This window comes from Tinamus guttatus, unplaced genomic scaffold, assembly GCF_059628265.1.
Source record: "Tinamus guttatus ecotype Peru unplaced genomic scaffold, ASM5962826v1 Tinamus_guttatus_pri_ptg000356l, whole genome shotgun sequence".
Classification (NCBI taxonomy): Eukaryota; Metazoa; Chordata; class Aves; order Tinamiformes; family Tinamidae; genus Tinamus; species Tinamus guttatus.
The window spans coordinates 2,300,423-2,326,254 of NW_028288890.1; the positions used below are offsets into that span (position 1 = coordinate 2,300,423).

Sequence of the window (25,832 nt, forward strand, 5' to 3'; positions counted from 1 at the left end):
GCAGCAAGGTCAGAAAGAAACGGGTCCTCTGCCCCAAGGATTTAACCATGTGCTAAAAAAAATGTGTAGGGAGAAAGACAAAGGGGATCATTGTGGCTCTGAAAGGAAGGGGAGCTCCTCATTAATTTAAGGTGATTAAGAAAAGTGGGTGGTTCACAGGAACTTGCTTATTCTCCCTAGTGGTTGAAATCCACATCAGCTTGGTAGTTCTTGCTGGGGGTTTAGGTGGAATAAGATGATCTTCTCACTCTAGTTCCTGCTTGAGAGACACTTCATCTGTACTCAGGAGCCAGAATTTGCACACTTGCCAGGGCTTGCAAGACAGAGCTTCAGATTGCTGCTCTGCTGCAGATTCCTATCTAAATTTGGGTAAATTGCTGAGTTCCCCACCTCTGGAATAAAAGAACATCTGTGACTTAGAGTTAGTAGCATACAGAAATGAGCAAATGGGTGACAGTGCCAGAAAACAGCAAAGCAGGTGATCCCAGAAGGTACCTTCTGCCAGAGTGCAGAGGGCCAGCATGGGGCTCACGTGAGTCCGGTTTTGAGGCCATGCTTGGCCTTGTCCTCAGCACAAATTCAATATCAGACCTAGAGACCAAGCGCTGGACAGTGCACAGGGACTGTCTGTGACACCTCCCTTCTAAAGGTTTTAAGGGTTGGCCCTCCTTATTGGCAGGATAGGGAAAATTTTGGTTCCTAAATATGTTTAGCTATAATTTTTAGCTATATAAATATGTTTAGCTAGATTGTCTTCTTTTGAAGGTATGTCACTGAAAGACATGAAAGAAAGCTATGGATGGAGGTGGTAGAGGGACACGAACACATTTGACATGTGTCTTCCTGAGCAGCAACAGAAATGGAATCTCATTTTCAAAGGTGCTCTAAGGTTAAGATTCAATACCACTAACAGGGGGAGAGTGTAGGGATCATTTCTCTGTCTATAAATTTAGTAGAAACTAATATCTACTTGCTTTCCAGGCATGTCATTCCTTGAAGATGTCTATCAGATTCTGCCCTTCTTCATTAGACTCTTTAGCTGCTTCTGAAGACCATGCAGTAAGCTGCTCTCCACTTCATAAAGAGATCAGTGCAACCAGACCCCCGTGACACAGACATCCATAGTGCTCTGCAGGAGTGCAAAGATGTACCCTTAAGTATCATTTTGCAGCATCAGGGACTCCAGAATTAAACATGAGACATTTGGGTAAATATTGTTCAGTTGATAAGAAAGTGGTTCCCCTTAGCAGTACATCAAACCTTGCTTATGGCTAGAGAGACACAGGGACTCTATGCTGGAAAATCTCACAGAGATTTGCAGCCAGACTGGATCTCAGGAGACTTCCTGTTATTATTTTCTTTCCTAATAAATCATTATGTTGTCTCCCTCACAGCACAGAGAGTTCAAATAAACCTATCCCCATGACAATCCGATTCGTAAAGGAGTGTCCTGTTCTGTTGAGTCATGTGAGAGGAAAATACAAAGAAATAGAAAGACAGATCAAAAAAGGGTAGCAGAAAGGGCCCTGGAGGCAGACTTAAGTTTGGTATTTAATATTTCAGGTAAAATATTCACTTAGCATCAATTATCTTGTGTTTTTTTTTCTTTTTTTTCTTTCTTTTCTTTTTCTTTTCTCTTTTTTTAATGAAATTGCCTTCTGAATCAGCCAGCTCTCTAATTACCAGATTGAATGATTGAAATTTTTAGGGCAATTAAATTCAAGCCTTTCTTTTCCAGTCCTGATGTTATTCCCCCCTCTCTCCCTCCCCTCTCCAGTCTGGAGCCTTTCTATAATTTGGAGGCAGTTGCAGAAGCGAGCAGACCTTTAACGCCAAGATGTATGTCTCCCTTAATTCCTCTGTGGATTTGTTTTATAGACTAAGCAGAGAGGGTTCTGGTCTCTCAGTACTCATGCATTATAAACACATTGTATTGTGGGGGTTTTATCCTAACATGTTACATCATTAAAAAAATGGCTTGGAAGAATTCATTTAATGTAGAAGTTCTGTGAAAAGACCAAGATCAATGTAGAAAATACAACAACTATTGGAAAATGCCTGCAGATCAGGCTAGAAAACTAAGGAGCAAATTGCTGATAATAACCATAATTGATGATATGCTAGATAAGAGGAAAAAAACTCTCAAAGAAACAGTGGAAACATCTGTTAATAGAGCTGGTAGGACAATCACATGAAATTATTGCATGAAAATATAAATATTCTTCCAGAAAAGGACACAGCATTCCCAGGACAGAGTCCTAGGCCTCGTGAATTCAGTGGCAAAGCGGCTGCTCGGACAGCTCGTTCGTCCAGGTGGGAGCACTGATCCGTCAAGATCATAACCATGTTCTTAACGGTACGTATGTGAGCAGTTCCACTCATCTCAGTGGGACTATTCTCACCCTGAAGTTAAACACATGCTCAAAATCTTTGTTGAGCGGGGCCAAAACCAGTGAATATACTAAGTCTTTTTCTCATTGCTTACAGGAAACTTTGATATTCCACAAGATTTTCCTCAAGAGCCTTATTCTGAGCTTTTTTACTTCCCAAACTCAGTCTGAAATATAAAAGTGGGTCTGCTATTCTCCAGGCAGTTGCAGGTGAGTGAAGTGAAGATCTATTTTTATGTTGCATTATGGTAGCTTTGGTATAACTCTGCTGAAGTCAGAGCAATAAACAATAGGCTAAAATCTGACTTGTACCCACGACAATTTTGCCGAAGCCTGTTGAAACCTATTATGCTTATTTATTACTTATTTGGCCTATTTATTACTTAATTATCCCTGTAGTTGTTCAAGATGTTTTATAACACCTAAACCCATCCTTGCCCTAAAGAACGTGCAGCCAAATCTAAGATCAGAACTGACAGCATGGTAAGGGGCTTGGTCAGCGAGATACCTAAACATTCATCGCTCTCAAAGTTCAGGTAACTGGTTAAGCACTTTCCTGACCCAGGCTGTAGATTTGTGCTTGAGCTGCTAGCACACGTGCCTGAGAAACCTGTCGTTGCTTTTTTTGATGCACCATTTGTCCCGCATAGATACTCACACCCACACATACCAGACCCTTAGTGAGTATGATTTCACTTCTGTGGAATTATGCCAGTTCGTGCTGGTTAAAGTTTTGGCCTATTGTTATAATGCCAGAAATTATTTATGAGTCGGATGGCATGTGCATGTATTAATGTCCACGTGCATTCCCAGGGAGACATGGCCCTCATGGTTCCTGTGTTGCCTTCTATTTTCTCCTGCTCCCTGTGCCATATTCATTGCTGCACATCTCTTTCTTTCATGCTTCAGAATCCCTGACTCTTCATTAATTTGCAGTAGCTCGAGATCTGGCCCATGGAGTCCGGGCATGGACGATAGGCTCAGGGAAATCAGCCCTGGTCTGCCTCGCTTCATTGCTGTCTCTGGAGCAGGTTATTTTCCAGCATACATCCCAGCTATACAGAACCTCACTGGTTTTGCTGGGGCTCTGAATGAGGGCTCCAGGCTCTGAAGCAACCAGCCATCTCAGTGGCCAGGATTTACTGATCGTTTCTTCTCTATTTCCTCAAGGAGTGTGGTTCTTTTTCTGCTTTTCCAGGATGCCTCATCCATTTAAAATCCCCTTCGTGTGTGTGCGAGGTGTTCATTATTTAGAAGTACTTGGGAAAACCCCTTCAGCTCCAGCTTACTGTGAGTGCTGTCCAATTGTATCCCAACTGCCTGCTCCGCTTATCTACTGCAGCATTTCTGTGAAAGCAAAAGCCTTGCGTGGAACAGATGCTTGGAATGGTATTGGGATCCAATTACTGCACTTTTCCAATCTTACATCTATTGTCTAAACTTGGAGCAGGCATATTTTTATTCCTTGGTGACACTATATAAAGAGACAACTGGCACTGGGTTTGCTGGCCGGCTAGCTGGCAGAGAAGGGGCAGAAGGAGCAGCAGCAACATGGTAGGTTTTCTTTTTTCCCCAAGGCTCTTTACCTCTCTGTCTGTCTCTCTTTCTGACCATTGTAGCAGAGCAGTAATAATCACATTGGACCCCATGAACTATCATATTTAGTATCATGCTCAGAATAAAGATATAGCCCATAGAGTGAGCTGCAAACTTCAGAAGACTTTCGCACAACAATTTAACAAATGCAGAAAATAGGGGAAAAAGTGATCGTCTTGGTTTACTCAATGGAGATGCACTTGCTGAGGGGCACTGCTGGTACGAACAGGTCTGGTATGGCTCAACGGGGATGAGGGGAAGGAATATCTCTGTAATTGTAGCTACATTACTTCCACGATGAGGGGAGAAGTGGGGAGTCCTGCCAAGATTCCTGTGTCTTGCCTTTTCCCTGCTCCCTGCTGGCTTTCAGCTCTGGGGCTCAGATGCCACCTTGGCATCAAAGGTGCACTCAGAGTCATTCCAAGAAGCAGAGAATCTGTGCAGTGCATCCAACTCTGTCTTTGGTCTTTGTCTTCTGTGAACTCAGGGGAATTACTACATTACAATAATATTCAAAAATATTTTGGCCTATTCTGAACTCAAAAAAAAAAAAAAGGCTGTTGCTTTCAATTGTTTCCTCCTTTTTCTATTATTTCTACAGGTTCTTTTCAGACTGTCTTAATGTGATGCTGCCCAGTGGCTCCCTTAGGCTATGCAGTGTTTGATTCTGGAGGACACTGGAGAGGGAGTTTTTTACGAAACACTTTCTCAAAGCTTAGTTTAAACCTGGTCCCATTTAAGCAGGTGATGAAGTGATCCAAGTGCTGTTCTGAGCAGGATAAAACCGTGCTCAAAGTCATTTCTAAAACGAGGTTCTGTTTTCAGCCTGTGCAAACCCTATGTAAATATTCCTCACTGAACTCACGAGCCACTAATCGTGTTCTTCACCCCTCGTTTTAGAGATGAGCAGTGTCTGTGCTGCTGCTTCCTCCTCAGTTGTGGATTTGCAGGTTTTCCTTTAATCGCTTCACTAAAGTCTAAGCTAACCCTTTTGGGTGCTCGGCAGGGAGAGTGCTGGGTCTTTCTTTTGCCTTTTTCCTTCCCTTTTTATTTTTCTTTACCAGTTCCTTTGCCTCTGATTTGGTGACATGGCACTGCTTGACATTCCAGAATATTTCAGCACATTCTGTGGCCAAATTGCATAAGTTAGGAGATGCAAAACTAAAGCAAAAGGCTGTTCAGTCTCCTTGTTCCCAATACAAATGATGCTTTGCTGTGGTGGCTCATATCCTTGTGCCCTTTGTTTTGGGAAAATATCTTCCAAGATACCTTCCTATACAGGGACACATGAAACACATTTAAACTGGGAAGGAAAAAATAGTCTTAATGAAAGAAAGCTGAAGAATATCTTTACATAAGGAAGTGATCATTTTTTATTAATCAGAGGGAAATGTATATGTAATTATGCTAGATGAACTCTGTGGGGAGTTTTTTTTCTCTCTTTATGATGTCTTAAGGGATTTATAAATATTACAGAGGTTTTATAGCATCATAATATTTCAGATGTGCAGTAAAGCTACTTTCAAAGGATTAGTGCAGACAAAGCAGCATAGTAAAAAATAATTACAAGTCAGGCAGTGCTACCAGGCTCTGACATCCAGGGCTGATGAGAATGAGAGAGGCAGGGTTCAGGGAGATAATATTTGTAGCGAGCGCAGACCACACAAGTGCTGCGGAATGGAATCCCGCTCCCGGCTTGCCATGAATTCCAGGAAATTTCAGCAAACTTGGGTCTGCAGCATCTCTGCACGCATGGTGCTGCTGGGGAGATGGGAGCAAGGAAGGGAGGTGGAGAGAGGAGGGAGGTTTTCTTCTTAGTCTAAAACCATCTCCATATTTACTTGAGCCGAGTGACACCTTGTAGCAAATCCTCGTGCTGAAAGGGACTCAGTGCCCAAAAATAGATTGTAGTTGGATCCAATGGGACTTGCAGCCTGCATAACTGCCAGGAATGTGGCACCTGGATGGAGAAGAGCCCTGACCTCAGTGCAGCCAGGCTGGCTGCACTAACTGCCAACGTGGTCCCTTGCTTCCCTGTGGGGCATCCCTGTGCCCACACATGTGTGTGTGGGCACAGAGAGACGTGTGGGTGGCGAGGGCCTGTCTGTTTACATGCAACAAGAGGGTATGGATATGCCAGGGAATAAAGTTTGCTGGGAGAGGAAAAGCAATCAGTGAGCGCCGGTCGCAGAGGTTAAACCACATGCTGTTGTTCACGGGTAAATATTCATGGATAAGTTCATGGAGAAGTATGAGAGAGCACACACTGCCAGTGTGTCTGTGCATGCAGAGGGCAGGAGGCAGTGATTGGGAAGGGATTTGATGTGGGGCAAAGGAGGAGGCTTTTGTGTCCCTGCGTGTGCAGCGGGGAAGAGGCAGCCCGGCGGCTTTTTGCATATAGGAGGGATCAAAGGTGTACGTCTGCGTGGGCGTGTGGGAGAAGGGGCTACATGTGAAACGCAGGGAGGATGAGAAGGGAGGGATCTGTTTGTGAGTGCAGAGTGGATAATAAAAAGGTCTGTGTTCCTCATTTCTGATAGTGTGGGTTTTTATTTGAATGATCTGAGGCGGTTGTCTGTTTGAAATGCAAATTGTGCCCTCAGAGCAGTTTATGTTACCTTTTCCTCTAGACTGTTCCCTGAAAGGCATTTGGGTTAGCCATATCCAGCTCACCTGCCCCCAAAAGAACCTAAACCACGTGAAAAACATGCAGCTGGGGTCTTTGTGCAGATACAATAAGAAATGTCTCAGCAGAGCAAACTCATGGACAATAACAACAAAAATTCGGTTCAATACTGCAGAAATCTCTCAGATGTAACTTTTGGTTCAGAAGCTGGATTCAGTGAAAACCAAAATTCAAAGACGGAGAACATCAGTCTTGAGATCCCAGAATGGATAGAAAACAAGGAGAAAGTGTGGTGGATAAGAAAGTAGTAGTAGAGTTAGCACCATCCTTTGGATCACCGTGGTGCACCAGACCTGAAAGAGATGATGGATGAGTCTATCTTTTCTGTGGCCATTAACACAGATGTAAAGAAAGGAACTATAAAATGTGGGAGAGTGTAATTCAAAGCTGGTAGCGCCTTATGTCTGCATTGCCCTGGATTGAATGCGTGAGTTAACGGTAAAAAACAACCAAAGGAGGCTCTTGCTAGTGTACCTTGCTCTTTTTCTCTGGAGAACTCCTTCCCAGGAGACCTGCTTATCCGCTGTTGGAAAGATTTTGTGTCCTTTTTGGTTAAAGAAAATGTACAGTAAGTTGCTGAGCAGGGAGGGGTTTCTGCTTGTCTTTTAATTCTGCCTGTCAGTAATATCACCCTGTGTCATCTCTCATTTATTTAGAGTGTTTTCTGAGCGTTTTCTGAGCATGTGGTGGATAAAACTGGGGATTGACCTCTCAAAAGACAATGGCTACATGAATTGCCACAAGGCTACCAAGACACAGCTTGTGGTCAGGTCCTTGCCTGCTTGGTAGGGTCTGCTGCTTCATCCACCAGCTTCTCATGCAGCGATGCCTTCACTGCCTGGTGGCAACGCACCTGGGCTGCCACCCTGTCTGGGGGTGGCAGGGGGCTTCACTGAAGAGGCTGACGAGTTCGTATCTCTGAAGTCATGAGTCTGTTCTAGCCTTTTGTAAGTTTGTTACAGCAAGCAAGATCTTACATTCTTAAATAAGAATCAAACATATACAAAATGATCTCCACTTTTGTACCAGAAAGGAAAAGGTAACGGGTGCTCAGCATTTTGCTCAGCATTTCTGTCTGTATGCATGCCCAAACTCCCTGATGCTACCGGACAGGAGAAATGTAACGAATCTCAGTGAAGGAAACACAACTCAAAGCAAGTGGCTGGCTCAGCAGAGCTGTCTTGGGACCATTTTTCATTTAAAGATTCTTATAAAAAAAAAACAAAAGAGAAAGGAAAAAAAAGAAGAGGAGAGGAGAGGAAAGGAAAAAGGAAAGGAAAAAGGAAAGGAAAAAGGAAAGGAAAAAGGAAAGGAAAAAGGAAAGGAAAAGGAAAGGAAAAGGAAAGGAAAAAGGAAAGGAAAGGAAAGGAAAGGAAAGGAAAGGAAAGGAAAGGAAAGGAAAGGAAAGGAAAGGAAAGGAAAGGAAAGGAAAGGAAAGGAAAGGAAAGGAAAGGGGACCCTTTAAGACTCAGGCTAATTGAGAGAGCGCTAACACTGTTAAGACAAATGAGTGATATGCGACAAGCCTGTGGTTTCTCTTCTAAAGTGAAGTGTTGTTTTGTTCACAAAGAGATGATTAATACACTCGGGCAGGAATATTAATAGGCTTGTTCAGTGGTTGTGGCATTCTTCCTGCTGCTGTGCGGTCGAGGCCTTGGAATCCGTGCCTGGGGGACCCCTGCTCTGCAGCCTCATCTGGCACGTTTTGTGTGTCTCTGAGAGCACGTAGCACGTAGCTAAGAGAGAGCAATTCTCTTTGCAAAGTGCAGCTAGGTACCCTTTGCATTTCCAAATGGAGAAATCAAGGCAGAGAGTGGTGATGTCTCAGTCCCCTCCTTGCCTGTCTGTAGGTCACCTACTAAATACTTGGCAGCTCCTGGTTTAGAACCCGTGTATTTGCTCACTTCTGGGTTGCTCTTTTTGCTAGATTGCTCTCTTTCAGAGAGAGCAGAACCAGTCAGCAGATCAGACATAGTCTCCTAGAACTGTTTCTAGTCTCCTAGAACTGCCTTTGGCTTTGACTTACCCATTAGAAAGACAGGGACAATATTCCCGCTCCACCTCCTTATTGCTCATCCTTACTTGCCATCCCAACTCCCTGTCTACTAGTCAGGCAAAATCAAGTCCCAGTTTCTTCCTGTGATCATGAATTTCCTGGTTTTTGAGAACAAATCAAATCATGTTCCCAACACTGCAAATACAAAAAGATAGGAGACTGATGATCCAGAATGCTGGATGCCTTTGATGCCTACAAACTTTGCTTGGAACTGATGATGGAAAGTCATTCCCAGCCAACAGCTGTTCATTGGCCCCTGTGAAATGCACTGGTGATTTTAGTCTCATTCTACAAGTGACCAGATAGACAATAAATAGGATCCACACTCAGAGCTTCGGCAGAAACACTAAAGATAGAACGAGCCGCATGGACACTGATGTCTTTTATCATGCCCAGAGATTAATAACAAAAGAGTAGCCACAAATAAGTATCGTGATAGGATGAAGTTATCCTAGTACGGTGATCATTCTCTAGCTAAACAGGCTTCAATCTCCTCTGCCTAGAACAGAACTTCACTGACTTTAGGAAACTTTTGAGTTGTTGGCTGGTGGTCTGTTTCTAACAGACTATGAGCCACAGCTCTGAGGTTTGTCTGATCTTTCCTTACTGCTCTAATCCCTGTTTAAAATGTTACTGCACAGAGGACCCACCAAACTGTTGAGGAAGAATGGACAACTTGCCAGGGTTTGGCATGTAAAGTTCTCCACGCCTGGAGCTGGAGCCACACACTTTCCTTGCAGTGTTAATCTTAAAAGATGTGAATTGTTCACTAGCATGGAAATTTTTTACCATGTTGAGTATGATCGCTGTATTTGGCCTCAGGGTACAAATATGTTGTAAATACGTAGGATTGTCCTTAATATTTCCAGTCAAGTTGGAAGTGTTGAAAAACTCCACCAGGCACCTCACGTTACATGGAAGGCTGCCTATTGCTGCTCAAAATAACACTTATTTCATGTTTAGGAGGAGAAGGGAATCGCTTTATTCCAAAATCAATATTTCTACATTCATTAAATATTCCATGTATTCATTTTTCTTCCATGCCCAGGATGGCATTTTATCCTTATTTTGGTCCTCACTACAAATACATTTTTTCCCTTTTCATTTCCATTCCCATTTCCAGATTTTAGCATGTTGCCTTAACTGATTGGAGATTGACAGCTCTGCAGTGTGGGCATGTGGGCGAGTGTCTACCATAGCCCTAATTCTCAACCTGGGATCTACACCAGCAAGGCTGAGTGCGGAAATCTGCCTGGCAAATTAAATTGATCAGACAATGTATGCTTCTAACAGAGTCAAGTGGGAATATTTCTTTGAGCTGCTCTGCTCCTCAGGATATTTGAAATCAGTATTGAATTTGAACCTTCACAGGCTCTTTTATTTTGATGAAAGGAGACAGTAGAAGTTGCCTTCTGTTTCATGCAGAACAGTCCAAACTGAATAGAACTAATTTTCCATGACACAAAAACCAGGTGGGACTGTGATAATGAAGTTTAAAAGCAGAAATGATGCAGAAGAAAAAAAAAAAAAACACTATCTGGAAGGGAACTCAAGAGACCATGTAGACCATTGTCCTGCCCCAAATAAGCATAATGTTATGGTTAAAACATTTCTGTAATGCACAGGAATCACAGATTTGGTCCCTTACTGCAAAACAAAACTTCTATTATTTTAGGCAAGGCGTTGGGTCCTTATTCACAGGTATATAGTGATGCTTAGTTCTGATTCTTTTGCAGTGGACATTAGGTTTTTAACTAAAATCAACAGCGCTCTCCCTAGTTTTTCTGTGCCGTAGCCCTCAGGCTATGGCCTGGAGGTAAAAGCGTGACCCTCTCTTTATTGAAGATAATGTCTCCATTAGACATTAGTGAGGCAACATAGGGCATTACTGGAGCTCGGTGCAGGAATACAGACTGTACTCCAGGTGTAGAAGGCCTTTCTGCCCAGGAAGAATCTGTTCCATCCCTGGTAGTCCAGATGGAGCAGACTTCTAAACGTTTCTGTGTCACTAGGAAAGGACATAATTTCCCTTTCTTGCTCCCTAGCTGTGTCTTCATGCAGTGCCTCATTTTGAGGCTCATTTGAGCTACCTCCGCCTGCACAGGAGCTGGGAAGGACTTCCCAGAGCTGCTTACCTGACTTGCTTGGATTTCTTGAGGAGAACAGGCATGGGGATTTCAGCCTATGTCTCCAAGTGACGCTGTAAGCCTGTGTCACTCCTCCCCTAGCACAGAGCAGAGCAGAGCCAGCAGCCGGGAGAAGGGCACCGAGTGGAGGCTCTGGCAGAGGCTGCTCTTGGCAGGGAACAAGTGGTGGCCCAGCTGTGCCTCTCCGCGTCACACTTTGGGTCCCACACATGGTGACAAGCTGTCCCTGCTTCTCTGAGCTCCATCTTCTAGTCCTCAGCAAGGCAGTGGCAGAAACTCTTAGCGAGAGATTTATCTGTGACAAAATCAGCATTTACATATATATAAATATATATACATACATATACGTACTTGTCACAACAAAACACAATGCTCTCACATTACTTGACTGTATGTATTTTACCTTCAGTTAAAGATGGAGTTTGTTTTCATAGGTTCTTAACAGACAAGGTAACACATACTTGATCTTCTTATTTATATTACAGGCTCCAAAAAAGGCAAAGAAGAAGATAGAAGGTGGTTCCAATGTATTCTCTATGTTTGAACAAACGCAGATCCAGGAATTCAAAGAGGTTGGTCACTGTCCTGCTGTTCCCTATAGTGTCCCATCATTGCTAATGGGTAACATAGGTTTTGTTTGTAATCTTTATTTGATTCTCCATCTGCTTTAGTAGAACACACACTAGTTTTCTGAATCATGTCTGTGGTTTTGGCTGGTATATCGTTTTCCTTGTGTGTTTGTTTGTTCTTTCCCTCATTCTTTCATTCCTTCATTCTGTCCCTCCCTAACTCTCCTGTTTCAAACCTTAGGCTTATTTAAAAAACCCCCAAGGTCCACAAAAAATAAAATTATTATCTCATCTGCTTTAGCCCTGATTCAGGAAAACATTTGAGCATATGTTTAAAGTTAATTTTAAGTGGCATTTTAATAAGAATAGTTTTAAGTGCTCAAGTGTTGTTCTGAATAGAGTTGCTTTATTGAACCAGGACTTTAATTAGTGGACTATTCCACAACAGCAATAGAAAATATTCTTCTGTGCCCCACTAACACTGCCCATAAACTAGAAACAAAAACACTGAGAAGCCCTCAGCCTGCTTGCTCTGTAATTCTCATGAAAGAAAACAACATTCTGAGGTGAACTAAGTAAGAATCTTTCATCCCCCAAAGAATGTGGTATTCCCAGGCACTGTGAATTCTCTCACTGGTTACTTGTAAGGAGGCAAATCTAATGGGCTGGTATAAAAGCCAATGTATAATTAAAGAAAGATCATTTGTTTGATGAGTTTGCTTTCTTGTTCTGATTCTGGAGGCCATCATATTTTGATTGGTTTGTCATCACAAATTATGCATTTTTTCCCCACTTTTGTTAACTCTTTGCTTTGATTTTGTTAACTCTTTGCTTTGATTGGTTAGTTATGACCGATCACATAAGCCTGAACACACATATCTAAGGTAAAATCCAATATGATAAATGGGTACTGTAAATTCTGTACATGACATTCAACTTTTCATAAAGACTCACACTAGTAGAGCTCACTGGTGAATGAGATTAAAAACTCATACAACGAATTGTAAATATGGCTCAAGTAAATTATTTGAAGCTGTTGACCTTCTTGACAGTTAATGGGAACATGTTTAACACTAATCTCCCAGCTCCCATCCGAAAAGTATGAACTTCCAGTTTTATTCTCTTCAAGGAATACTGTCTGAAGACCTATCTATCTCCAGAAATAAATGCTGGACAGAATTTTACTTTTGAACTACTTCATATGAGATAGTGTTTAGAACATTTCTGGGGGGACAGTGGCAGAATAATGACAACGTCTTGAGACAGTGGATTGGTCCAATGGAAACCAAATGCTCAAGTTAAAAAAAAAAAAAAGATAGACTCGGGGGAAAAATATTTCTTCATTTTGGTTAATAAGTTGTTTTTGATCAGCATAGTTTCATCCAGAGATCTCAACAAGCTCACTAGAAAATGTTTCAGCATCATTGTGATTATGTTAATTTTGCTCATTAAGATAAAAAATGCTCTAGAGCTCTTCCTTTCTTCTGTGAACTTTTGAGGTTCTGCTTTGGTCTTCATGTTTCTTTCTGTTTTGCTTCCAAATTGTGGGGATGCTTAATCAGCCCCCCAAAAAGGAAGGAAGGCAGCTCTGAAGAGGTAGGTTGAATTTTTCTATTAGGTGATGGCTTGGCAGGTAAATGAAAGTGCAAGTAATCACAGAGGTAGGTGATGCAAGTAATCACATGGCAAATTGGAAAGTGAGCAGCCAGGCTTTGTAAGAAACTGGAGGTAAAGCTACATGAAGATGTGTTCATATAATATGACCGTGGAAAGAAGTGCACTTTAAAATTCTGCAAGTTACCGCAGTTTCGATGGCCTGGCTGCAATCTCAGGGGACTGTTTCTTTCATAAGAATCCTGAAATAAAATGTTTCCTGGTCATTGTAAAGATACACTCTCATATTGATGTACATGTCAGACAAATAACCATCTTCAGAGACATGCCTGGTTCTACTAATATTCCTCATAGTATGTTCTGGGGAATTTCAGGTCATTAAAATCTTTGAAAACCAATGAAACATGAAAGGTGAGATGGCAGCAAATTGACAGACATGCAAATAGGTAGATACACAGTGAGCTGGATAAATAATGGGCAGAACACATAAATTCTGTGTTGACTGAAAATAGAAAAAGTTTAGTCAAAATCAAAAGTTGAATTTTGCCTGACAAGAAGTATTTAAGGTCAACACATTCATTCAGAGCCCAATTAGTACCATCTCAAGGACACAGCTTATTGGAAAAGGAAACAAACTTTGAAAAAATAATACCATAAACCCTAAATTTCTGTGTTATCTTTTAAATTCAGCTTTCCTTTTGTGAAGCATTTTTTTTTAAGATCCAGAAGAAGCTGGATTTAGTTTAATGGTAGAGGGATATGTCCACTAATTAAATGTTTTACAGATTATGATAGCTGAACAAAGGACTGGGATATGGGAAAGGTTCAAAACACACAGAGTATCCCATGATTAGAACTTCCCTATTCCAAATTTTTATGCGTTGAGGCCTGAATGGCTTAAGCTGCCAGCATTGGCTTCAGATCAGTTCCATGCTGCACTGAGCATTAATTTAGTAAGAAGAGGTTTGGGAGGGTTTAATTAAGCCCCTGGCCAAGATACAGTAACATGTTGAAAGTGAGGAAAGCAGAGCAATGTGACATGGTGTGGATGAATCAAAGGGTGTTAAATATTCTTCCTTACAATATCAATACCCTGCCCTGTGCACAGGTATGTGTGACTGTAGTACTGTCCAGTGCAACAGGGCAATGGCAGTAAATTTTTCTTTTCTTCCAACAGGCTTTTACCATCATGGATCAGAACAGGGATGGCTTTATTGACAAAGCAGACTTGAGAGACACATTTGCTGCTTTAGGTAAACTGGTAATAATAATTAAAAGTAATAGAAGAGCAGTTAAATTTCATGTCGGAAAGGTTTAGATTAGAATTAGAGTGACAGGATTCAAGAGATCCATAGGAAGCAAAAGGAAATGTGTCCAGTTTGATCTTCCTCCTTTATAGGGGTTGCTCTCTAGACTACATACCTCCAGCTGGGAAGTTTATCAAGCAGCCTCTTTCAGAAATTAAATGAAGGTCCCTCTGGGCCTTATACCCATAAGGTGCCACTGTGCTGTGCACCTGGCAACTCTCCAGAAGCACCGACCCTTCCCCTTCAACCATTTCATAAAAAGTCCACCCAAGTAGGGGTCTGTGCCAGGCGTTTCTGATTTGCCTGTGAATAAAGGCTTCCCAAGCTGTACCTTTTTCATCTAGGAGCCATGCAATATCTACAATTAACGTTCCTGTCATGGACTAGCTGTCCCTCTGCCCACATCAAAGGAGGAAGACTTCATGTGAGGTTCTGTGCCGTTATGCCCTGACGCGAGGGGAATGTGCATGTCATGAGATTAAGTATTGTCCATTACATGTGCATCACGATTCTGCCAGCATTAGGCAGATTAAAGAAAATCTTTCCAAGCAAAGGAAAAATCAAAATGCTCATGATCCCAAACTTTGAGCTGTATCCTTGTTGCAACATCTGAGGCTTGAACAATGATGTAGGCATTTGGGCTTTTGCCATCTGGATCTTATTAAAAAGAGCTTGATAAGAATCTTTAGTGCTCCCTGGGGTAGAATCAGGCTCCAGCAGAGTCACTGCAAGGAGCAGCAGCTCCTGAGCTCTTTACTGGGACAATGAGGTTTTCAAACTTTGGCCTGTAGCTACTGCTATCCTGAAGTATTTCTTTCTTAAGGCCAAGTTCTGGTATCCTTCCCATTCAGTGAAGACCTTGAATGCCTATGAAGTAAAGTCACAGCAAATTACCACTCAGTTTGAGTAGGGGTGCCAGGGTCTAAATTCTCATCAATAGTCCAGCATAGTGATGGGGAAGAGATAGGATTACTGAACTCATCCATCTGTTATCTGCTCACGACGGCATCTTAACATACAAGAGGGAAAAGACTGACACACTGGCTCCACTTCAGTCATTTTGAGCTTTGCTATTAATATCAGTGAGGTTCGTATTTCGCCTGGGGTTTAAAAAAAAATCACGAACAATTCATTTGGAAGGAGCCGCTTCTTCTGTCCACTGCTGGCCAGGTCTGTATTAGTAATGCCTCGTATTCCTTCTCTCACCATTTGGTCTTAGAGCCAATTCTGCCAGTTTGTTTTACATCAGAGTGCTCTAGAGTTGCATTCTGCCATGTTATTAGCAAAGTTGCACAGAGCTCTGAGCTCACCAATGGGAGGAGAAGAGTAGGAATCATTTTTTGAAACACAGTTTGTGATTTATTATGAAAAATTATCTCTGCTGCAGGTCGTCTGAATGTCAAGAATGAAGAGCTAGAAGAGATGGTGAAGGAGGCGCCAGGTCCCATTAACTTCACTGTCTTCCTTACTATGTTTGGGGAAAAGCTGAAAGGTAAGTACCTTTGGGGGATTGGAGAGGTATCTGTCAAAGATTCTCAGCACAGAAATATCTCAGCACCTTGCAAATTATAATAATGTATCCACAGAAAAATGCTCAGAGGCAAGGAGTGATCTCCATTTCTGCAGACAGAGCTGAGGTATGAAAAGACTAAGGGACAGTCTAGAGGACAATTCGAAGCTGTGATTTCAGCTTGCATAAGCTAACATGCAAGTGGCACATTCAGGTCCAGAAAATAATGAAATCATGGTAGCCTAGAGCGCGGTGCAGATGAGTTATTCATCATCTATAGGTCCCCAGGCTGAAGTCTTTGATGCTCATACTATACTGGCATCACCAGAGTTAGCTGATTTAAATCTGGTATTTCCACAAATAAAGCTTTTGGCATGCCTTTGGCTTGTTATACCTACTTGACCTCTGTGTCTTCCTTGTAATTACAAGACATGAAGGAGCTGTAGGAGCAGTGTGGCCTTCGTTCTTCTGTGTTAATTGTAACTCAAAGCCCCAGCACCAGCCTGACTTGAGGTCAATGGTAATTTTGCTGTTGGATGAAGGTTTGGTAGCGTAATTCATAATTAGTGGATAAATTCTGCTGATTTAATCTCAGTGGACTTCAACAGAAGAAGGAAGAGGAATTTGGCCTGTTGCCACAGAATATGTAGGGATCACACTAAGAACTACAGAAAATATAGGTACTAAATTCTATGTGGAAGCTAGTAATTTAGCCTTATCTCTTATGCTGTACGTGGCTGAAAACTGCAAGAGAAGGAGTGTGAGGCCAGGAGGAACTTCTAATCATCTTCCTGTATGCATTAGAGATTGGTGAAAGCCTTGACCTTCAGAGCAAGGTAGTTTGCTTCACTCTGTTGCTTTCAGGCTTTAGCCAAGCACATCTCAGAAGTCCATTAAAGTAACTAACATGATCTGATTCTCTTTCCTCCCTCTCTTCTTTTTCTTGGGGTAGCAATTATGCTGACCAATTAAATGAATGGAAAAATTGGAAAGAAAAAAAAAAGAAAAAAAGAAAACCTTTTTTTTTTTTCTTAAAAGAAAAACATGCATTGCTACTAGGCTCAGGTTTTATACTGCTGAGCACAATTTCAATGAGAGGCTCTTTACCCTTAGAATAGAAAGTAGAGAGGTCTGAAAGGGAGAACTAATATAACTAGTAAATGATGTCCTCAAAGAAATACACTCTGGCAAGGAATACAGCCTGTGTGAGAATTAGAGGAGCTAATGGAGAAGGCTCTAGATGGAGGCAGGGGAGGGAGTGCTGTTGCCCAAACATTGTTTGTCCTGATGGCAGTGGTACCTGTACCTTTACATTCCAGATATCATCTTGCACAGGAGGTAACGACCATCTCCGCAATCTTCCTTCTGACATATGTGACTATTTTTGGTGGGGTGCCCTGCTCCACATTCCTGTCTATTCCTGAAGCTTGTGAATCACACAGTGCATGAAAATGAGCTCTTCTTCCTTTCCCCTCTTCCCTCTTCTGTCTTACAATTGCTGAAGCTGGCAGAGAGTCCAGGCCTGCCAATTGTGTGGCTTAAAACCAGAGCCAGCACAGGAAGGTGAATGGGGAAGCATACCCCTCTTGTCTGCAGGTTTCCTGTTGGCTACCAGCAGAGGAGGAGGTTTTTAAAATTTCCATTTGGTGAAGGGAAAATCGCAGCTGTGCTTGTCATGCCCTTCTGGTTGGGTTTGTCATGCAAAGGAAGCAGAGCCAAAAGACTGCACATTCCCAATCAAAACTAATTGGAATGAAGAGCCTTTGTAGTGCAATTAGAAAGGGAGAAAGGGCTGGAGGAAGTGGATATGGCAATTTTGCAACACTTTTTATTAGCTAAGTACCACTCAGAGAATTTGGTGAAAGGTGCTTTCTAAGTAAAATTTGTTGTGCTATAATTGATTTCTGTCATAAAGAGGAAGCTGGGATTTTCAGGATGAGCTTTAGCTTTGTATATTGAGATTATGATGCCAGATGAACAGCTAACAAAACTCAGTTTATGTTAATGCCAACCACATGGAGCTGTATCTTCAGGGAGTCAGAATAATACAATTTGTACAGAAAATAGAGATGCCGCACATCAAAGAAACCACTTTATTTACCAGCTAATCAATAAAGAATGCCTGCTGCATTGCTTCTCTTCAAAGCCAAAGTCTAAGGATATGACAGAGCAGAAAATGTAAAACACAGTAAGGAAAAAACCCACACAGTGGTGACTACTTAAAATGCAGCCCCTTCCTTGGAGCTGGAAGAAGCCTCTCTTCATGGGACACTCCAAACACTCATTAAATACTGACACTTGTTATATCGATGTCCTCAAAGAAATACATTCATTGTAGTTGGAACACCCTGCCTGCAGTTTGGCAGAAGAATATACATGGACAATGTGTAACTTCTCATTATATTTTGTCATATTTTGGGTTATTGACCATTATATCTGCTTAGATGCTGCTACCAGCCTTTGCAAAAATGTTTAGACAAAGGAAACTGAGGAGGCGTCAGGGGTGTGTATAGCAATTGGGGCAGGCAGCCCTGCTTGGGTTCTGTTCTGGTTCCACATCAGTCAAACTTTGAAACATAAACATCCTCAGAATGGTTAGCCACTTTTAATTGCATTTTCAAAAATTCTACATCCCCGGTAGCTTAATTTGTCCATAATTCAAGTTACCTGTTGGTAAATTTGATTTCTTACAGTTAGGAATGGTGATATATATTATCATACCATAATGTTATAAAATACTAAAAATTAGTCAGAAACAGAGTATATCGGATATCCTTCAGTGTATATACTGTATAATCTCAGTGGACTTCAATACTGTAAGTGAGAATACTCAGAATCTGCAGTATTACAGAATACTTAGAAACCCCGATCAAGATTAAAGCACTGGAAAAGCTAGTCCCTAAGTATTTTTTTCCAGTCTAAATAGATGGGACAGATAAAGGATGGAAGAAAAGTAAGAAAATCACTATCATTTTATTGCTAGGAACAAAGGAGCAGGGAAATTAAAGTCATGCCAAAATCTGTGGCCCAGCTATGAGCAGAAGCAAAATCTTGGAGCTGTAGTCTAGTGCTTTAAACCATCCTGTTTCTGTAAGTAACACTTACTTAATGAAGAGATCCTTAAGTGGAAGTGCACTACAGAACATAAGTGCAAATCACCATTTTACATTGATCATCCTGTTTCCATTGCATTCCACTGACATTTGGATTTTATGAGGAGCTCCATTTCCTTTAGTGGGAGGAAATAACCTCTTCTCTATATAGTGAAGAACAAGCAATATCAAAAAGTGTTTTTACAAGGAACTTACAGTACAGGATTAAAGGAAGCCAGTCAGGGAAACAGTTTGTTATATTTTCGTTTCTGAAAGCCACTAATCCTCTGGGTACTGAGATTGGAGACTAGTTCCTGGAAGTTTTCGCTCCTGCAGACATAGAATAGATATGAGTTATTATTTTTAAGCTTCTGAGCATTGAACTATTCACCTCTATTGTTTATCTGACATGACAAATGCTGCTGTCTCAAGAAACCTTTGTCTTCAAACCTACAACTGCAGTATTCTCCATTTTGCTCTGTTTTCAAGTGAACGCAATTACCTAGCAAGTATTCGGCAGCTGTAGAAATACAACCCGGCTTCTAAATTATATTTCATTAATTTTAGGCACGGACCCAGAAGAAACCATTCTGAACGCTTTTAAGATTTTTGACCCAGAAGGAAAAGGCCACATAAAGGCAGACTAGTAAGTTTATTTCAAATCCTTTTATAATAATAATAATAATTGCACAGTTTAAAAGACCATTTAAAAGCTATATTTTTTACAGTATTTTAAGAGGGAGAGGAACTGGCAGACAGAGAAGAATTTAGCTTTGTAAGCTGGAGTTGAAAGACTAGACTATAGTATGAATGTATTTGTATACCAAAAAGAGATGTTATTGTCAGAGGCAACATTGCAAGAGGCAACAGAAATATAATCACATGCAGGCCATTAGATAGCCTTTTTTGAAGGTCTGGATATAAATCAATGCACGACTCTTTGTAGATTAACTCCATATGTAAAATTAAAATGAATGTCTGATGTCTAACTATGAGAATGCTTGACAGAAATAGGGAGGCTAGTCCCCTTTTTAGAAAAGTGACCAATTTAATTAACTCTAGGATATGCTTTTAGTGAGGACATTTACTTTGTTATATGTTTACTTTTTGAGCCCCCTGCATCTAGCCCATAATTTGCTTTAAATTTCAGCAGATACTGTGAATGCCAAATCGAGTATTACTATTAATAATATGACAATTATTATCAGTATAGCTCCCTAAACTATTTTTAAAATAAAGAGGCAGGTCGAATTTGTATTCATAACCTGTTACAACAACAAAGCTTGGTAAAAGGGCTTTAACTGCTAATCATACAAACTTCAAACCTCAGTATGCTGCCAGAATGGTGTAAGCAGGGTGAATGAGATAAACGATATCAAATCAAAGCAGTGGATGAGGCCTGACCTGCAGCTCCAGTGAAAGGCTTTATGTGCCTAGATATAGGTATATGCTTAAATTCCATGATGAATTTGGGGGTCTATACTTCTACTCCAGCAGTCAGTTCAGATATGTTTTATAAAGCACAGTACGTTTAAGTAGCTAATTAGGGAATGACGAGTTACACAGCAGCATGTGCATGAAGAGATTCTGTTAGTGCTGTGATAAATGAACTCTAAGTCTGTTACCAGAACCTGTGAGGTCAAGTTTTCCAGGACGTTATCTGCAATTACTGGTGTCTTATGCAAGTTAAATATAGTAAATTCCTGTACAGTGTTTCCTTTCGCTGCCAATATGCATTTCAATGACAGTGGTACTTCAGTTCCAGTTTGTGTGAGAGTCCCACCCCTAATAAAAAACAAGAAACAGTCTTTCCCTGGAGATCTTTCAATGTAGTTAAAGAACAAATAAGAGGATGGAGCAAATATGTGAAAGGAACAGTGGGTTAACAGTCTTCCTGTTTGGGGGGAAAGGAGAACAACACTATCAAAATAGCTTGGGAGGAAGAGTCAGAGAAGTACATCAGAAGTGGCTCAAAGAATCAGAGTAAAATTTATCCTTTGCCAAACAGACCAGATCACACAGCAGTCAAATCACAACCATGAAATACAACCTTCTAATGATACAAGAACCGTGAAATGTTTTATTTCCCATCACTATCTGTAACAGGATGCTGCACACAAAATCTACAGCTTGCCACCCAGTGTCCAGCTCTACATTCCTTGGATGCTGGCAGCCCCACTGAAGCCAGTTCGAGTTTGGGGCAAATTAGGAATGCAGAATCGGACTCCAAAACGAAGATGAGAGAGAAATACTTTTTCTTCTTGGATGGAAAAGGTCAACCTTGTCCCCACCCCCCTGCACAGTGAGCATTAGACAATTGTTTTAGTTCATCACCACAACACAGCAGGATGTTTACTTATTAGACCCGAGGGTAATGTTGATCATTACAGAACAAACCATTAAATCAATTCCTTGAATGTCTTTGAGGTTTAACTTCTATTCATATGCTTCCAAAATTCAGACATTTGAAGGTTTTGAAATAATTTTTGTGTTGGCTCACGCAGCCCTTTCAATATGACAGTTAATGCTAATAAATGATATTTCTCCATATTAAAAAATCCTGGAATATTTCTTTCCAAACTAGCCACGTTGACCTTTTAATCAGTACTTCTTTTTATATTCATGGAGCTAACATTCTTCTGGGAATTTCTGTCTTTTCCCTCTGCGTGTTTTCACCTCCAGTCTGGAAATGACTCACTTAGTCCATCTGATGGTAGTTGGGATGGAGTTTTCTAACCTTTCCAGAAGCTCCAGGAGTTTATAGCTCCCTTCCAAATTTGACGACAGGCTTTGTTACACTGCATCGTTCTACCATACACAAACTCCTTCCTATAGCATGATGTCAAAAAGAGAAAATGCTTTAGGTTCAATTCTCAGCTGGTGTAAACTGGCATAGCTTTTGGAAAGGTTAGATGACTCAGTGCTAAACGCCATTCATTCGTTGGACAAAGTGAGTCAGACCAACAGCAACTGAGGCTAACATCGATGCCAATAAAACTTTGCAGATTTGTACCAGATGAATATGGGGCCCAGGGAGTTTAAATGTATTCTGGACCTTTGGAAATCAGTTTGGCTGAGCGGGTGATGTTTCTCATCATAGGTGTAGAGCACCGCTCACTAGAAATCACCTGGTTTTCTCCAAGACAGCACTGTGTGGGGCTCAATCGTAGGGAAAAAGCAAAGTGCCCAGGCATTTCACCGATCATTTAAAAAAATCATTGTGAAAATACAAGACGGCAACAAAATGTTTGTAACTGTAGAAGCAACTAACGTTAGCCAGGCCTAGAGACAGTATTTTGACACCCACATCAAGACAAATCAGTATTCTTTCTTTTTGCCCAGAAGACTTTGATTTTTTCTGAGGAAGACTCTTCAAAAAGGAAAAAAAGGCGTACACAAAGAAAGAAGAAAGTACATAATCTAGTTTTGGAAATTGCAAGTGTTCATTTCCCTATAAAATAAATAACGGAAAATGTGCATAGGTCCTTAACTCAGTCCTTCTTCCTTGTGAGTGTGCCAGAGCCTACTGGGCTATGCATCAAAAGTTTATAATTAGACATTTGATCTTCTCTTTTCCCCTAAATACTTTAAATATGTGAGCAGAAGACACATAGCACCCAGAGCTCTTTTAAATCCAGTCCTGTTTGTGATGAAGTTAATTTGTGACTTCTGACAAAACTGCAAGTGCTTCCTTCTATTCACCAGGCACCTTCCTGTACCACACTTCCTATTTACATTTGTTGATGCAGTTTGTCCTAGTGCACATACACCCAATAATCAATTTATGCTGATGAGAATGATCTCTGGAGCTCCTGCAACCGCAGCACATGGGAGAATTCCACTACAGAAATGCAATCCCATAGCAAATGGCCCAAGTATGACAACAAAACCTGCAATGTGAGAGAAAGGGAGGAAGACTTTGCTAAGTAAAGATGATAGGGAAGTAACGCAGGGAAAATATGGACCATAGCCTAAGCTCTGCGTATGAATTCAGAGTATTTCCCCAAGCTTGCATGGGTGTTTTCTCTCTTGTCCTTTCTGGCAAGGTCTGTACTTGACACGTAGAAACTTCCTTTTCCAGATTTCCCTTTCTGTCCTTCCAAAGGAGCACTTTACATCCATAGGAAAGAGATTCAGCAGTACGGCTGGCGCTTATGCCAATGGGGATATGCCTTTGCTGTGGAAAAGCAGTGTGTGTGCCAGGGAGATGAGGAAGCACCGGGGTTAGCTCTGCCATCCCAGCTACGCTTTTATCGGGACCGCGTGTTTCACTCGAGATGCCTACTTTACAGGAGCAGATAGGGAAGCTGCTTTACTATTTTGCCTCAATATCTACATGCACATTAGGGGAATTTTGCTCATATAAGGATGTTCCTGTGCAGGCAAGATTTCTGTTATAAGTAGTTATTGTAAAATGTTCTCTTTAAAAAGTAGAAAGGGCTGTTTTCAGAAGAATTATCGCATGCTCCTCATTGCCAGTCCCCCTGAAAAACAGTTCTTTCCCAGAGCTGTAAACTAAAACAGGTTTCTTTACTTGGTTTGTTTCAGTTTTTGTTTTCATCCACCAGACGGTACATCTGTTATCACTAATTTGTAATCTGTTTTACTGATCTGGAAAAAAAAATCTGATAATGTACAAATATCTTTGGCAATAACAAAAAGAGACAGTCTCTCTGCCTCTTCAGGGTGAATGTAAATTCTTTAGGATTACTTTAGGTATTCCTCTACAGGGAGGGGAAATTATCCATGCAAGTGAAAGGGATATTTTTGTGGCACGCACGCGTTTATACAGGTGAGTGTTTTAGCATATTGCACAAATTCTGCCCTCAGTACGTGAGTAACTGTGAAATATTAAGGCATTTTATCTAGAGGAGGTTAGACTGGAAGCAGCAATCCATGTTTCTAGCTTTTCTATTCACCTAAAAACTTAGGTAAAAGAAAATCTCACACTCAGCTGACTTCCCACAACCAGCCTGAAAACAGAGAGCAACTCAGCTGAGGGTCTGCCCCCAAACTCTTCCCTTTGATGTGATTGCATGGGATGCAGATTGTGTGTGGGATAAGGTCCTTGTTACAGTTCTGTAACTCCAGATCAAGACATTGTACCATGAAATACAACGAGTCTCACACAGTTTTACAGTCTCCTCTGGGAATGCCTGCATGCAAATAAAGCGATTCTCAGATGATGATTTGGAATAGCTGCTGGAGCTCTCTTTCAAGTCCTCTTTCACATTTCATGCTCTGTTCCTTTCATCCCCAGATTTTACGGGAAATATTCTCTCTGTTTTTTTAAGTGATCCCAACTTTAAACAGCAATTCAGAAAACCTACTATTTTAGGTTAAGATTAGCATACCAAATTGCTGTATTACAATTAGAGTAATAACCTTAAACAATTTTAAAGCGCTACAAAATGTCACAAAAGCAAAATAAGTTGGCAGAGCGAGGCATTAACACTGATGGGTGTCCACAGAAAAATCTCTTACGATATCATGTAAGGATTAACAGCTCTAATTTATGCGGTCACACATATTTCCTTTCAGGCAACTTCAGGAGGGATCTTGCCATCTGAATTGTCATGTGCCATTATCACCCTCTAATCAGGTTATTTCATTTTATTTGAACAGCATCAAAGAAATGCTTATGACACAGGCAGACCGGTTCAGTCAAGAAGAGGTAAGGAACTTCTGCCTTATTTAAAATAGGAATAAATCTCTAACTACTATTCAGCAATAAGCATTTGCCCCCTCTTTAAATGCATGAATTCAGCTCAAGCCTGGCCTGCAAGAAGGTTGATGCCATCTCCAGTAATTAGGAGCAATTCAAAGCACCTCTTTGCAATGGTTCCATGGTTAAATCAAAGTCACACAGATTCTTTGGATTTCCATCCAAGTGTAAGCATGGCCTATCTCTTGCTGTTCTTTCCTATGGTGAGCTGGGCAAAGAATTTACTAGAGTTCAAATGAGTTTGGGCAGGGATTGTGATCTGGTTTCCATTTCTTGTGAGAGTTATTTTGTTTGAAATCTGAAATGAGTTCCGAAATGAGGTACTGACTCTGTGGTCTGTGTGAGATGACGCATGGATTCTGCTGCCCGGGAGGAATTTAGGGGCACTTTCTTTTTAGAAGAGGAGGTTCAGAGCAGAGTTTGTTCATGGCAGGAACAGGCTGCAGAGCTGAGCGGGATTCATTATTTGCTCAGGGTGTATCTGGACTTTAGGGTGCTTTGTTGGTGGTGGTGGGGTTTTTTTTTGTTTTTTTTTGACAGGGAACTTTTCTGGATTCTAACTGTGTTAGCTAGTTGTGTCCTGAGTCCTCTTTCAGCTTTATTGAAACTAAAGAAAAAAACTTCCATGGCAGTTAACAGATCAGAGCAGAAGAAAGATGAACTGGGTGGAAAATGTAAAGCAGTGCATGTTGCTGTCCCCCAGTTCCACATTTGTAATGCTCATGTCCTGTTTGCTTGGCAGATCAACCAGATGTTTGCTGCTTTCCCTCCAGATGTTTCTGGTAATCTTGACTACAAGAACCTCTGTTACGTTATCACCCATGGTGAGGAGAAAGACTAAGAGGAAAGAGATGAGTCTCTCCTGTGATGAGCCCAGGCACCAAATTATTTCAAAGTGCTTTTGTGTGCAAGACAAAGGAATAAACACTCAGTATGCGAAGCCATGTGGTCACCAGTCTAGAACCAATAAAACAATTGAAATTAAAGGTATTTAATGCTCCTGTTTTATAAAAACGGAAAACACCAATTTTCTGAGTTTTTCCCATTATTTTTTCTTGTCAGTGGTTTGAAATGGAAGTTTCTTGATGAACTGGTGCTTTTGTGATTTATTGACAGTCCTAATGTTCACCAGATGGCCCA

The 25,832-nt window shown here is 41.2% G+C and overlaps 1 protein-coding gene across 1 annotated transcript; it reads left to right on the forward strand.

Annotated features, from left to right (window-relative positions):
* The first annotated feature begins 3,925 nt into the window (after positions 1 to 3,925).
* MYL10 (myosin light chain 10) lies at positions 3,926 to 25,592 on the forward strand. Its single transcript, XM_010216728.2, has 7 exons — positions 3,926 to 3,944; positions 11,361 to 11,447; positions 14,236 to 14,311; positions 15,753 to 15,857; positions 19,535 to 19,613; positions 24,593 to 24,641; positions 25,435 to 25,592. The coding sequence occupies exons 1-7, from the start codon at positions 3,942 to 3,944 to the stop codon at positions 25,531 to 25,533; spliced, it is 498 nt and encodes a 165-aa protein (XP_010215030.1). The 5' UTR covers positions 3,926 to 3,941; the 3' UTR covers positions 25,534 to 25,592.
* The last annotated feature ends 240 nt before the right edge of the window (positions 25,593 to 25,832 follow it).

Excerpts from the sequence above, each read along its gene's own strand:
- MYL10 (XM_010216728.2), top strand. Across the intron at positions 11,448-14,235 it reads AGATCCAGGAATTCAAAGAG|GCTTTTACCATCATGGATCA; the intron begins GTTGGTCACTGT and ends TTCTTCCAACAG. Across the intron at positions 14,312-15,752 it reads AGACACATTTGCTGCTTTAG|GTCGTCTGAATGTCAAGAAT; the intron begins GTAAACTGGTAA and ends TCTCTGCTGCAG.